Genomic DNA, 12782 nt, shown 5'->3' with positions numbered 1-12782 from the left:
TTAAAGGTTCTACGAATATGCTCCAACTAGCTGTGCCGACAGGCTATGAAAAGCCAGAAGTTTTAAAAATTCTACTAAAAATATTTACTCATACATTGACAAAGGCGTTGAGTTCATAGGTAACTGTTAAATGTGCTAAACTAAAAATTTGACTGCAAGAGTCTTTTTCCGTATTTATAGTTTTTTTCTCATAACAATTCTTCCACAAAGTACTAGTTAACTTATAAAAAAGATAAAAGTAATCAGCAAAACTGTTCCTAAGTTATTGTACCAAAATAAGATGCATGATTATGCTAAGTCGTAAGAAGAATTGATATATAAAACCATTACTTTTTAAAGTTACAATTTGATTGGATGGGTAACTTAGTCACACTTTCTTGTGTAATAAAAAAGACAGCGTTTCAAAACAAAATCCTGCCTAGTACTATAATAACGTTCATCACCTTAAGATCATCTTGATTAAGTTTAATTGGGCCACAAGTATAGATGTAAGGTCGGTTTAAAACGAAAAAAAAACCATTTTTTTCGATTTTAAACGTTTAGTGTTGACGACTATGTTTTTCTTAAATATACACATTATCTATTCCAAGCGTAGACATTACCTAGCTAAGTTGAAAAACTATTACCTAGTTAACTATATTGGTTATTTTGAAAAGATTTATCAATCAGTTTCATTCGGTTTAAAACCAAACTCACACACTTGCACTTCTCACGCGGAGAGACGTCAAGATGCAACGTTGCCAGCTCGCCTACTCCACACCACACACACACATACATAGCGTGTTGCATGCGGACATGTCAGTGTTGCCAGTATTGTAAAAAAATTTACAAATATGGATTCAATATAAAGGTACTCGTACCAAATATGCCAAACATTACTAAATAACTAAAATGTAATGAGCTGTTATAAAGTTAGATTATTAGGTACCCGACTTTTTCTTGAAAGTAATAAAAAAAACTGGCTAATCTTACACAGTCCACTCGACAACATGATGATCATACAATTTCTTTATGATTTACGTACTAGGTATTTTAATCTATTGTATGTAATATTATTTTTTTATAATTATAGTACTTTATATGCAATATACTTACCTACATAGGTATAAACTGCATAGGTAACTAACACAAGACCAAGTATTGTCGATAATGATGTGTAAAAACACTGTTCTTATATTTTAGTAGGCGAGTTTTAAACCGTTTAAAAAGATTTATTTGGGGTTTTAAACCGCCACTTTTGGTTTTAAACGTTTTGTTGTTTCGTTCGTTGGCAGACATAAAACTACTTGGAGTCATAACATAAAAAACCGCCTCGCAGATAATTACCTTGTTTAGAATTTAAAAACTAATTAAATTAATAAATTTTAAAAGTAAGTAACATTAATAATATACGCCACTTGAAACGTAAGACAGCTTTTCTAATTACCATCTTAGCATCGTCATCATTTTTGAAATACTCAGCGAACGATTATGAAAACATATTTTTTTCATTGTTTATGTATTATATTATATTTAACAATTATATTATTATTTTTAGAGTTGGGTTTTACGAAGCAAAAAAATGGATTTTTAACTCAAGTTTTTATCAGAATTTTTATACAAAGGTAGTGCAAATATTTTGAAACAGCTATTGCTAATATTATTCTATTGCAATGAGGAAGCAGTTTTAGTAGCAATATTTTATAATAATGTGCCATATTATGAATAAAATCTTTAATAATGATTTATTAAACAGTAACGGCTTTACAGAATTGTAAAAACTCTATGTTTTGTTTTTTAGTACTTCAATTTATGTATTTATTTAATATTCTTTACGTTAGGATATAATTAATAGTTTTACAATAATAAACAAAAAAGTACAATAGGCGGTCTTATCACACAAGTCTTATCAATTTAGTATAGTCTTTACAAACCTCAAATTTATATTATTTTTATTGATTATTTTAACATTATCATAAATTGGTTAAGGATGTGAATGATCGTTAACAGCAAGAAGAGCTGGCAATGCTACACCTGTAGCGTCAAACTGTCATATAAGAAGTAAAATGGCCGACGAATCGTGTTTTGATTCGGACACCTTGTAATACACATTATAATTTTATTGCATTTGTTAAAAATTGTAGTTTTAGGTTATATTTTAGGATATCGCAAACAAAATATAAACATTTGTTTGAGTAATAATACATAGTGATAAATGGAGAATAAGGAAAATAAACGCAAAAAAGATAAATACGACGATAGCGATGAATATCGCAAGGAAAGAAGGTCTAAAAAGGCGCGATCCCGATCACGTTCGCCTGCGGAACGAGAAAATGAAAGATATCGTGAAAGAGACAGTAGGCGTAAACGAAGGCATTCTAAATCTCGGAGCCCCGATGTTTCTGCTAGGGACGAAAAGCGTCGAAATGAAGCATCAAAGGACGATGAAACCAAGAAGACCGTTCCGGAGAGGAAAGCAAAAGATACAGATATGCTTAACACGAGAACCGGCGGTGCTTACATCCCTCCAGCGCGACTTCGAATGATGCAAGCGCAGATAACTGACAAATCGTCTGTTGCATATCAAAGGTTAGCTTGGGAGGCGCTTAAGAAGTCGATCCACGGACACATCAACAAAATCAACGTTGGTAACATCGGTATTATAATAAAAGAATTATTAAGAGAAAACATTGTGAGAGGGCGCGGTTTGATGTGCCGATCAGTAATACAGGCGCAAGCAGCATCGCCAACATTCACGAATGTCTACGCGGCCCTAGTCGCAGCAGTCAACTCTAGATTTCCAAATATTGGAGAGCTATTATTAAAGAGGTTAGTCATCCAATTTAAAAGAGGTTTCAAAAGGAATGATAAAGCTATTTGCATATCTTCAGCTTCATTCATTGCCCATCTTGTAAACCAGAGAGTTGCTCATGAAATTCTAGCATTGGAGCTACTAACATTACTTGTAGAGACTCCAACAGATGATTCTGTGGAAGTAGCCATTGCTTTTCTCAAAGAATGCGGACAAAAACTTACCGAAGTCTCTTCTAAAGGAGTCAATGCTATTTTTGAGATGTTGAGAAACATTTTACATGAAGGACAACTGGATAAAAGAGTGCAGTACATGATTGAGGTAATGTTCCAAGTATGGAAAGATGGCTTCAAAGATCATCCGGCCTTGATTGAGGAGCTGGAACTGGTGCCTGAAGAAGAACAGTTCACACATCTATTGATGTTGGATGATGCAACTGACCCACAGGATATTCTGAGTAAGTAATGTCCACTGATTTAAATAATAAAGAACACTACTAAAAACTGTTTATGCTATCTGTAATATAGGAGCTAGAGAATCACTTAGAGAAAATTACAGTGAATAAGTTGATTTATAGGTCTATGCTATAGTCATGTTCATATGCTAGCTATAAAAAAATTCAATCTGATGGCAATAATTTCATAATTATTACAAATTGTTGGTACTGAGTTAATTACGTTTTTATAAGACATATTAACCATTTTTCCTTTGTGTTGTAGTAACACAAAATGCACACAACACATCTGTGCCTCAGAGCAGATCTCAATATAGTATTCTTATAGCTTCCTTCAAATGGCAAATCTGTAAGCCTTTAACAAAGATTTGAAAGTCAATTTATTATATTCCTAAAAATTTGTTAGAGAAGTTTATAAAACTAATGTAACAATGTTTCATAAACATTTAAGTGCAGTACATGTGTATTGTATTGGAAAGCTTGCTCATCTTACATGAGGTTCAACTGTTCCTAGACCAGTGTTTCCCAACCTATTTTATACCATGCCCCACCTAGGCCTTTCTTATGTAACATACATAATTTTTTATTAAAGCGATGGAGTCAAACTCATGTCAAGTCTATTTTTGTATTGCAATCCCTTAACAATCAAAATGCCCTCCTGTGGGACAAGGGATCCACATCGGGAATCATTAAATTATTACTACTAATATTACTAGAATATGGTCACCCAATTTCTTTTTGTATTATGTTTAGAAAACATTAAACTTTTTGTTGTATACAAATACATTGTATTTACAAATTTAATTATTTCAATTGCCAAATTGTTTACTTTGATGTTGATGATTTACATAAATATTTAGTAATTAGTAATAAGAAATTGATGATGAGTGTAATAAGAAATGCAGAGTTAACAACATATCATACATTTTTTATAATTTCAGATGTATTCAAGTTTGATGAAAAGTATGAAGAGAATGAACAAAAGTACAAAACACTGAGTAAAGATATCCTAGGCTCCGATGCAGAGTCGGGAGAGGAGGATGGTTCAGATGAATCAGGCAGTGAAGAGTCAGCTGAGGAGGAAGAAGAAAAGAAAGAGATGACAATCATAGATAACACGGAAACTAATCTTGTTGCATTAAGACGCACAATCTACCTGACCATTAATTCCAGTTTGGACTTTGAGGAGTGTGCTCACAAATTGATGAAGATGCAACTCAAACCTGGCCAGGAAGTGGAACTTTGTCACATGTTCCTGGATTGCTGTGCAGAGCAAAGGACCTATGAAAAGTTCTATGGATTACTTGCTCAAAGGTTTTGCAATATAAACAGAATATACATAGGGCCTTTCGAGGAAATCTTTAAAGATTCATACTCCACAGCACATAGGTTAGATACAAACCGTTTAAGGAATGTAAGCAAGTTCTTCGCGCATCTGTTATTTACGGATTCCATCAGTTGGGAGGTTATGGAGTGTGTTCGGCTGAATGAAGAGGATACTACAAGTTCCAGTCGTATTTATATCAAAATCCTGTTCCAAGAGCTTGCTGAATATATGGGATTGAAAAAATTGAATGAACGCCTCAAAGATCCGTAAGTTCTGTTTAGGAATAGTCCATATTAACAATGTGATAGAGATGGAAATAATAACGAGCCTTAGTTATTAGCTGTTCTATATTTTATTTATTTTGTCATGTGGGTGTGCCATATTAATTCAATGTCAAAATCAAAATAGCTTTATAACGTAAAATTATAATCATTTATAACTGTCCACTTACATTAAGTTTGCATAAGTTTATTATGAGGCTCTTACTGAAAAGAACTCACAAGATACTCGGTCTAATTTGTAATTTTTTTTTGATGAATGTATTAACAAAAAAAAAATAATTTGAACTTTTTTAAAAATTTAAAGACTTGTCTAAGCTATTTTGAAAACATCTAGTGTAGCGGTCTCTAGAGGTCTCTCTATTACCAGCTCTTGTGTTATATGGACACAAAAGTTATGTTATCAGAATTATGGACTATTCCTTTGATAGTAATTCTTAGTTTAGTTTCTGTTTGTAATTAAGCCTTTTTTTTTCAGGACTCTGCAAGAAGCTTTCAGCGGCCTCTTCCCTCGGGACAATCCCAAAAATACTCGCTTCTCCATAAATTTCTTCACCTCTATAGGTCTTGGAGGACTTACAGATGAACTGCGTGAACATTTAAAGCAAATGCCTAAGGTTGGTTTAGTAATAATATTTTAAGAGATAAAATTTAACTAGGACAATTGTTAACGGTGTATGGAAGAGTAGAAATTATTTACATCTTCATCACCATTTCAGCCATAAGACCACTATTGGATGTAGGGCTTCATCACAGATATCCAAAGTGTTTTTCAATAAACCTTAGTGAGTTACACACTTGTCCACTTTATGGGTGAATATATCAGTTTCTAGTGATGTCTACTCTAGAAACTTAAGTCATGCTAATCTTAAACTTCAATGTGTTAATCCACTGGACAATGTCTGTTACTTTTTCTTGTAACTTTCAAATAGCATGAAACATTGTATTACAAATGTAACAATCTCCCTTTTAATTGCTTTATTTTTTACACTTCCAGAATATACCTGCCCCTATAACAGAAATAAAACTGGACTCCAGTTCTGATAGCTCCAGCTCAAGTTCTAGCAGCTCAGACGATTCATCATCCAGTGACTCAAGCTCTAGTGGTAATTATATTTTTATTTCTCTATGTAACAACCATATTTATTATCGAAGGACTTGGTCATGTTGTGTATGGCAGTGTACCGAGTTTCTTTGTCATGTACATTAAGTATATGCAATAGTTGCTAGAGGAGTGTCAGGAGATCTTATCCAAAGAAAGATCACTAGAAGGCCTTGGAATGTTTCAAGTGACATCATCAAAACTACAAAATACTTGTTAGATTCAAAAATATTTCACTTAATATTTTCAACAGTGCCTAAGTACGAAATATCGTTATAAAATGTTACAGAATCATCTGGAGAAGAAGGTAATGTCAAGAAAGCTGATAAAAACAAGAAATCAAAAGAAAAGAAGAATCAGAAACCTCCAGAGTCTAACAATGAAAAAGCGAGTGAGACAAACAAAGAGAAAACCCCAGAGAGATGGGGCCATGATGGGTTTTACGATACGTACGGACAAGGTGCCCGTAGGACAAATTCTCGACCAGAAAGGTCAGATAGAGAAACAAACGCTAGACCATCAGAAAGAGATACAAATGCTAGACCAAACACAGGACCTAGAAGAGAATATAATAGAGAAGATACGAGAAATGGGGATGATCGAATCACTCGTGATAGACGTCGCGATAATGAGAGAGAACACAATGGAAAAGAAGAGTATAGAAGACATCGTGATCAAAATCACGATTCTAGAAGATCAGATCGAGATGAACACAGAAGGGATAGAAATTTTGATAGTGATAGGCGAAGGCCACACAATGACAAAGAATATAGAAGTGACAGAGGTGATCGAGATCGAGAAAACAGGAGTGATAGAAGGCGAGACGATAATAAGGAAACCATCCCAAGTAGCAAAGAAGAACTCAATAGCAGAAGACGAGATAATAATGGAGACGATCGACGACGTAAAGATGATGATAAAGACAGAAGAAAACACAGGGATGAAGAAGAAAATAGCAAAAATGAAGATCCCCAAAGAACAAAGGACAGTGATAAAGAAAAACGGCGTGATGAAGACTATAAAAAAATTGATGATGATAGATCTAGAAGAAGATACAGACATGAAGACACTGACAGGAAAAATGATGCCAAAAATGATAAACGAAGTAACCAAGAGAAGCCTTTAAGAGCAGATGCTAAACAGAATAATCACATAACTAATAACATTACACACACATCTAGGAAACCGGAGAATAATGATAAAGCAGATATAATTGAAAAAAGAATTAAACATAGTAAAGATGACAAAAGTGATAAGAAAAATCAACAGAAAAAGGAGCAACAAAAAAGAAAAAAGAAAAGAAAAGATGTTAGTAGCAGTAGTAGCAGCAGTAGCGGTAGTAGCAGCAGTAGTGGCAGTAGCAGCAGTAGTGGCAGTAGCAGCAGTAGTAGCAGCAGCAGTAGTAGTAGCGATGAGGAATCCAAGGAAGCTAAACATAAAAAGAAAACTAAAACTAAAAAAACCAAAAAAGAACTTGATGCAATAAAAAAGAAGAAAAAGGGCAAAAATGAAGACACAAGCAGTGACAATCATGATAAGGAAGAAAAAGAACCAGAAGACAAAAGTAAATTGGGTGGAAGGTATTGGGACCACTTTGACATTTCAAAAACTGATGGCATTTTGCAGAAATCAGAAAAGAAATCTAAAAAAATAGATATAGAATAATGGTTCTAAATTTGAGTTGTAAATAGAATGCATATTGATAAAATGTAAAATAATGTTCAATGAAACATTTTATTAAAATGATAATGATATTGAAAATAAAATGAAATTTGCTTTTTATTATACATATAAATAGTAACTAAGTTGATGCATTTTTAAAGGAGACTACAGTCAGTACAATAAAGCCTACAAAGTTGCTAGTCCACTTCAGCCCATAGACGCCCACTGTAACTACTCTTCCAGATATCTATGGAGGGATATACCATAATCGCCACACTTGATACAGGGGTTAGCCATTGCACTGTGGTATAATGGTACCCAGTGGATGCTGTTGCCCATCTTCTGGAAACTTGTTTAAGAGCAGTAGCAATTCTATATCATTAAAGCATTAAGTGTGAATTATTTTAATAAGTAACCCCAGTCATGGAACCCACAACCTGACGGTTGCAAGTCCCTGTCTTCTACCAATGGGCTACCATGTTAGTCATGTTACAAATCTAATTTTAGTGGGGACAATTAAACTTCCATAGATCTGGATTCCATTTGGGTGAAAATTTGTTTTTCCTTTTAGAGCTTTGTCTTTAGCAAAGTCACCCAGTTTTACCTGGCTTTTTCCACTATATTGTTGGTCCGTTGATATTTCACTTCCCTCGTGGTACATTTCCTGTCTTTTATCGCTTACACTTTTATTTAAAATAATATAGATTACCGAAAAATGTCACAGAGTATTCGATTTAAAAACAAACTTTTGACATATGTCAAAATCGTGTTTCTCTTGATGGTTTGTAGTAATAGGAAAAAAGTGGTATTTTAGAGCTGTACTTAAAAATGGAACCCACTGAATCCAAAACCAGCGCTGTCACTGACGTGTCCAGTAAGACCTTCATCCGTGCAGCTTCCGCACCGGTGGCTGTCCGAGACGAGACCGAAGCAGTGGATAATGTGAAACCGCAGACTTCTGCGCCATTCTACTTCTTCTCTTTAAGCGAGAATGAAGCTCCGCCTTTCAGAAGTCCAGATAAAGAAGATAGACCTCATATCCTAGTAGATCTTGTGGTAACAGAGGATGACGTGGTTAGGATGATTGCTGTCGCTGATACGGAATCAGATGCAGCGTTCTTGAAGTATTTAGGTACGTTTAATCACCAGATTAAACTAACTTGTCAATAACAAAAACAGATAATTGTATAAAAGGAAGCGAGAAAATTTATTTCTTGTTTTTTTGTAATAATTGCCTATGATCTATTGTATATATAATGAAATATATTATATGACACAGCCTTTTACACAGCTCCCTGGGCTAATAATGGTCAAAATTATTTCTATACTGCTATCGAAACTGCTTTATCGTGAATGTTAATAACTTCTATCTTGTTTTATTAAAAAAAAGAAATTTGAAACAAAATATATAATAAAATTGTAAGCATAAGATAAAATTCGTGTACCACAGAGTAAAATAGTAATCGATTTAGAGGAATGTTCTGTAGTTATTACGAAAAATAAGTTAACAAAACTACATTTTCAAAATCTGATTCCAGAAATGTTTTTGAGTTGTAATTTTTTATTTAATATTAGAAATGTTTTTTTAAAACGTTGACAAGGTTATGTTTTATGGTTTCAAATCACGATAAATTAAAAAAATAATAATAATTTTAAATGTCATCTGTTTTTGTAACAATGTTAAACAGAACTAAATTCACCCAACAGCTGACTATTTAGTAGAGAAGAAAATTGTTGTGAACCATCATTTATCTGAGAAGGAATTCCTCCTCAAGCTTCTACTGCAGTTAATAGATTATTCAGCACAGAGAACATTTACAGCGCAAAAGCTCGCTTGCATATTAGCAATATATTTAAAAACCCATTTGTACTTCAAACATTACTTCTGGAAGTCGCCCGTTGCTGTTTGGGAATATTTTAAGGAGACATTGATTCGACATACAATAGAGGTATGTTTATATTTGCAATGGAGGCTTTGTCTAACTAAATGTGAATTATACTATGATTTTTTTTATATAATATTGAGTGTCCAATAATCAGGATCTATCCAAAAAAATGTTGTAGTTAACTCTAGAAATAAATAAAAAAAAATTGTTACGTATTTTTTAAATTTCTCATTTGGATGTAGTAATAATAATTATGATTAAATGGTTTGACATATAATCAAATATCCCCACCACTCCGCACTCGGCTCTCGCGTGCTTTTTACGAACAATGTGATTTTGAAATCGCGCGTCTTTCTGGTGCGTATTAAATGGTAATTATTAAATAATTCAATTACAGTAACTTGTTAATTGTTATTAAATAGTATGGATTTTCTATTTTTAGGATTCTCCAGACGGTTGCGAAGTGTTTGAGCCAGACGAGAGCTACGACATACTGACGCATTTCCACGCTTTATATTTAAGCAACATTGCTTTAATACATATTCTTTGTTTTGGGGTGTACAAATTAAAGTTTACTTGGCCATATTAGCTAAATAACATATATTCGTTGAATAAAACAATATATTCAACTTTAACGTGTTTAATTTATAAAGATCAACAAAACTGACATAAATGCACGCAATTTTTTTTTAACGTCAATAATATTATTAGTCACATATAAGAAAAGAGATTTCATCTCTACATGACTCAGTAGGTTTTGTCATTAATAATATTCTCCTTGCAACATTTAATATCCTCTCTTAGTTGTCTCAGAGTTGCTATATGTATATTACAGATTTGTTAAAAGTGAAATATTCCTATAATTAAACAATGTGGCCAAACTGATCAAAGTTTAAAAAAAATATCTCCCAAATTTTTTTTTAGTATTAACATGGTGTAGTATTTAAGAGAAATGAAAATCAAATTACGACATAACATTATTTATTACACTACAATTTTGTTTGATTCTTTATTCTTTTTGACTTTCTTTCGTTTCCTAACTTTTCCTTCTTTCACTCCTTCCTTTTTATTATTGCTATTAACCCCAGGTTTCCTTTTCTTCTTTTTACAGGACAAGGGATTTGGGTTGTGTGGTTTTTTCCTCTTCAGCACCAATTTCGTCTCCTCAGATTTCTCTTCTACTCCTAGAGCTTTCTTCATAGATTTCAAGGCTTCATTTTGGTTTTCAGTGATGAAGGTGAAATTGGACTCGAGAGCTTGGCCTGCTTTATTGTAGCTTGATTTTGATGGCTTCTCCAGAGTAGGTGACTTATTATGTAAGTAAAGTAATGGAACTCCGGCTTTAGCCCTCATTTTCTCCTGCAAATCCCTGTCCTGTGAAGCAAGGATGTAATGCTTCTCATTTTTGCTGCCAATCATAGACTTGATGCATTGGGATCCAGTCACAGGTTCTTTGTGGCCGCATTCATGTATTCCAAACTGCTTTAAAATAGTGAGGGCACCATGGGTTTTTTTGGATATTTTTTCTGTTTCTATGATTATACATCGTGTTGTCAATAATTTTGCTTGTCCATTAAGATATTTTGGTAACTGCTCCTTTATATTAATGTGCTCCTGAAATGTCAAAATAATTTGAATAAAAAATATATTTATTTAGAATAGCACACCAGAAGTAAGTGTATTAAAATGGTACAATGCAATATTACAATTTAAAATTCAGAAGCACCTGCTTATTTGCACATAAGCAATAGCAAATAAATAAGAATGTTAGATTGTGTTTGTTTTATTTTTTTAATTTTTGTCTGTCTCTTTGTTCTGGCTAATCTCTGAAATGGTTTGCTTAATTTTGGTGGGGCTTATACTGGCAGGTATTTGATGTAATAAATGGGTAACTAAGGCTACTTTAATTGTAGAAATTTTCTTAAATAAAAAGAAATATATTTTTTTACTGGCACAGCCACTACATAAATAAAATAATTATTTAACTTTATCCAGCAAATGTGTCTATGAAGCTGAACTAAATGATAATGGACAGTAAAAGTAACCCCTGGGAAAAGTTCATAAGACAAAAAAGCTGGGAGATTATTGTCATGAAGAAGTAAAAGGGTAAAAGAACAGTCGGCTCCAACTATAATCAAGTAGTACATGGTAAAGTGGATTTTGCATAGGAAATATGAAATATCATATTCTAGTATTGTTTAATATTAATGTTGTTATTAATATGTAGGTCTATTATAATATATTTCTTCAACTTATGTTACATCTAAAGTTATTTATGCAGCACAAAATAGAAAAATAATATGAATTAAAAAATATATGTAAATGATAACAAAGTATTAAGCAATTTTTATTTATTTTCAAAAATCCAAAAAATTTATGGCATAATCAAAACAGAAGTTTATATTTAATAACCAAATAATGATATTATAACTTATATCATACAATGAAGAATACCTAGTTTTGTTTATTGCTTGCTGGTTCTGGAAAGTTTTCTTGCCAACGCATGCTTTGTTCTCTCAATGTGAGATGGGAATCAGCACTGTCCGCCTCTGGATCAGGCAGCTCCTCGAGAGGTACTTGGATGTCCTCATGAGGGAGCTTTTCAGTCCTCCACTCTTCATCCACAATGTCTATTAGACGACCATTGCGACGGTATTTACTGTCCATTCTGTACAAATATTTTATTTGTGAATGACACATACAGGTTATATTACAATCTTTTACAGTTTTACAATAGAATTAACTAAAACTGAGTTTAAAAAAATCTTTTCAACCACAAAAAAGTAGCATTGAGGAAGTAAAACATTCAATCAAGTTTAAGCTATGGAATATACTATATAAGTATGTTATCGAGTGATTTTCAAAGATATATTTTTCTACCATTAAGTCAGCAACAAACAAAACCAAGTCTTCTTTATCTCAAATATTTATTTTAATGATTAAACTCACTTTGAATGCGGCAAAACAAAAAGTACCATCCAGAAGCACCTGGTACGGTTGATGAAAGCCATAGTTGTTGTAGTAGAATTTAAGAAATTTCTGAACTTTTTTATACCTCGTTATTTTCATTTTTACAAAGAAAGTACAAACCTTAGGTTAGAGTTTTTTTTACGAATAATCAATATTGCAAATTGTTAAACTTTGTTAAATACGGCGTGTTGTTTTCCGTCTTGACATATATATGACATTGACATTCAACATAATTGGGATCCAAAATGTACATTACATAGGAGATAATTTGCTTATAAATTAAATTTTATTAAACAATTTTAGGCATATTTA

At 32.7% G+C, this 12782-nt stretch overlaps 4 protein-coding genes across 5 annotated transcripts; 2 read left to right on the top strand and 2 right to left on the bottom strand.

Annotated features, from left to right (window-relative positions):
• Positions 1 to 2055: 2055 nt before the first annotated feature.
• Positions 2056 to 7617, top strand: ncm (nucampholin). Its single transcript, XM_068765048.1, has 5 exons — positions 2056 to 3248; positions 4187 to 4838; positions 5329 to 5467; positions 5848 to 5956; positions 6242 to 7617. Exons 1-5 carry the CDS (start codon positions 2195 to 2197, stop codon positions 7615 to 7617), a joined length of 3330 nt encoding a protein of 1109 aa, XP_068621149.1. The 5' UTR covers positions 2056 to 2194.
• An 825-nt stretch (positions 7618 to 8442) lies between these two features.
• LOC137922474 (uncharacterized) lies at positions 8443 to 10089 on the top strand. 2 transcript variants are annotated; one of them, XM_068765477.1, is made up of 3 exons: positions 8443 to 8746; positions 9322 to 9563; positions 9943 to 10089. In XM_068765477.1, the coding sequence occupies exons 1-3, from the start codon at positions 8443 to 8445 to the stop codon at positions 10087 to 10089; spliced, it is 693 nt and encodes a 230-aa protein (XP_068621578.1). The 2 variants fall into 2 exon arrangements, 1 of the variants encoding a protein (XP_068621578.1); XR_011107523.1 differs by lacking the exons at positions 8443 to 8746; positions 9322 to 9563 and adding an exon at positions 9814 to 9857 and having other exon boundaries at positions 9943 to 10020.
• Positions 10090 to 10440: 351 nt separating this feature from the next.
• On the bottom strand, positions 10441 to 12662 carry LOC137922296 (rRNA-processing protein UTP23 homolog). Its single transcript, XM_068765269.1, has 2 exons — positions 12450 to 12662; positions 10441 to 11114 (listed from the first exon to the last, which is right to left on the bottom strand). The coding sequence occupies exons 1-2, from the start codon at positions 12567 to 12569 to the stop codon at positions 10485 to 10487; spliced, it is 750 nt and encodes a 249-aa protein (XP_068621370.1). The 5' UTR covers positions 12570 to 12662; the 3' UTR covers positions 10441 to 10484.
• Positions 11027 to 12670, bottom strand: LOC137922297 (anaphase-promoting complex subunit 13). Its single transcript, XM_068765270.1, has 3 exons — positions 12591 to 12670; positions 11955 to 12168; positions 11027 to 11114 (listed from the first exon to the last, which is right to left on the bottom strand). Exon 2 carries the CDS (start codon positions 12165 to 12167, stop codon positions 11955 to 11957), a length of 213 nt encoding a protein of 70 aa, XP_068621371.1. The 5' UTR covers position 12168; positions 12591 to 12670; the 3' UTR covers positions 11027 to 11114.
• Positions 12671 to 12782: the final 112 nt, after the last annotated feature.

Source organism: Battus philenor, unplaced genomic scaffold, assembly GCF_028537555.1.
Source record: "Battus philenor isolate CCGP_79_NKW_IND1 unplaced genomic scaffold, ilBatPhil1.0.hap1 SCAF_2, whole genome shotgun sequence".
Taxonomy (NCBI): Eukaryota; Metazoa; Arthropoda; class Insecta; order Lepidoptera; family Papilionidae; genus Battus; species Battus philenor.
The sequence above is the reverse complement of the archived record's forward strand: the minus strand, read 5'-3'. Positions and strand labels throughout refer to the sequence as shown.

What these genes read in the sequence shown, in the direction of transcription:
- ncm (XM_068765048.1), top strand. Translation starts at nt 2,195, where the DNA reads ATGGAGAATAAGGAAAATAAACGCAAAAAAGATAAATACGACGATAGC. An exon ending in TGACCCACAGGATATTCTGA is followed by an intron (nt 3,249 to 4,186) that starts GTAAGTAATGTC and finishes TTATAATTTCAG; the next exon opens with ATGTATTCAAGTTTGATGAA. An exon ending in AATGAACGCCTCAAAGATCC is followed by an intron (nt 4,839 to 5,328) that starts GTAAGTTCTGTT and finishes TTTTTTTTTCAG; the next exon opens with GACTCTGCAAGAAGCTTTCA.
- LOC137922297 (XM_068765270.1), bottom strand. Translation starts at nt 12,167, where the DNA reads ATGGACAGTAAATACCGTCGCAATGGTCGTCTAATAGACATTGTGGAT.
- LOC137922296 (XM_068765269.1), bottom strand. Translation starts at nt 12,569, where the DNA reads ATGAAAATAACGAGGTATAAAAAAGTTCAGAAATTTCTTAAATTCTAC. An exon ending in TTTGTTTTGCCGCATTCAAA is followed by an intron (nt 11,115 to 12,449) that starts GTGAGTTTAATC and finishes TTGACATTTCAG; the next exon opens with GAGCACATTAATATAAAGGA.
- LOC137922474 (XM_068765477.1), top strand. Translation starts at nt 8,443, where the DNA reads ATGGAACCCACTGAATCCAAAACCAGCGCTGTCACTGACGTGTCCAGT. An exon ending in AGCGTTCTTGAAGTATTTAG is followed by an intron (nt 8,747 to 9,321) that starts GTACGTTTAATC and finishes TTCACCCAACAG; the next exon opens with CTGACTATTTAGTAGAGAAG. An exon ending in TGATTCGACATACAATAGAG is followed by an intron (nt 9,564 to 9,942) that starts GTATGTTTATAT and finishes TTCTATTTTTAG; the next exon opens with GATTCTCCAGACGGTTGCGA.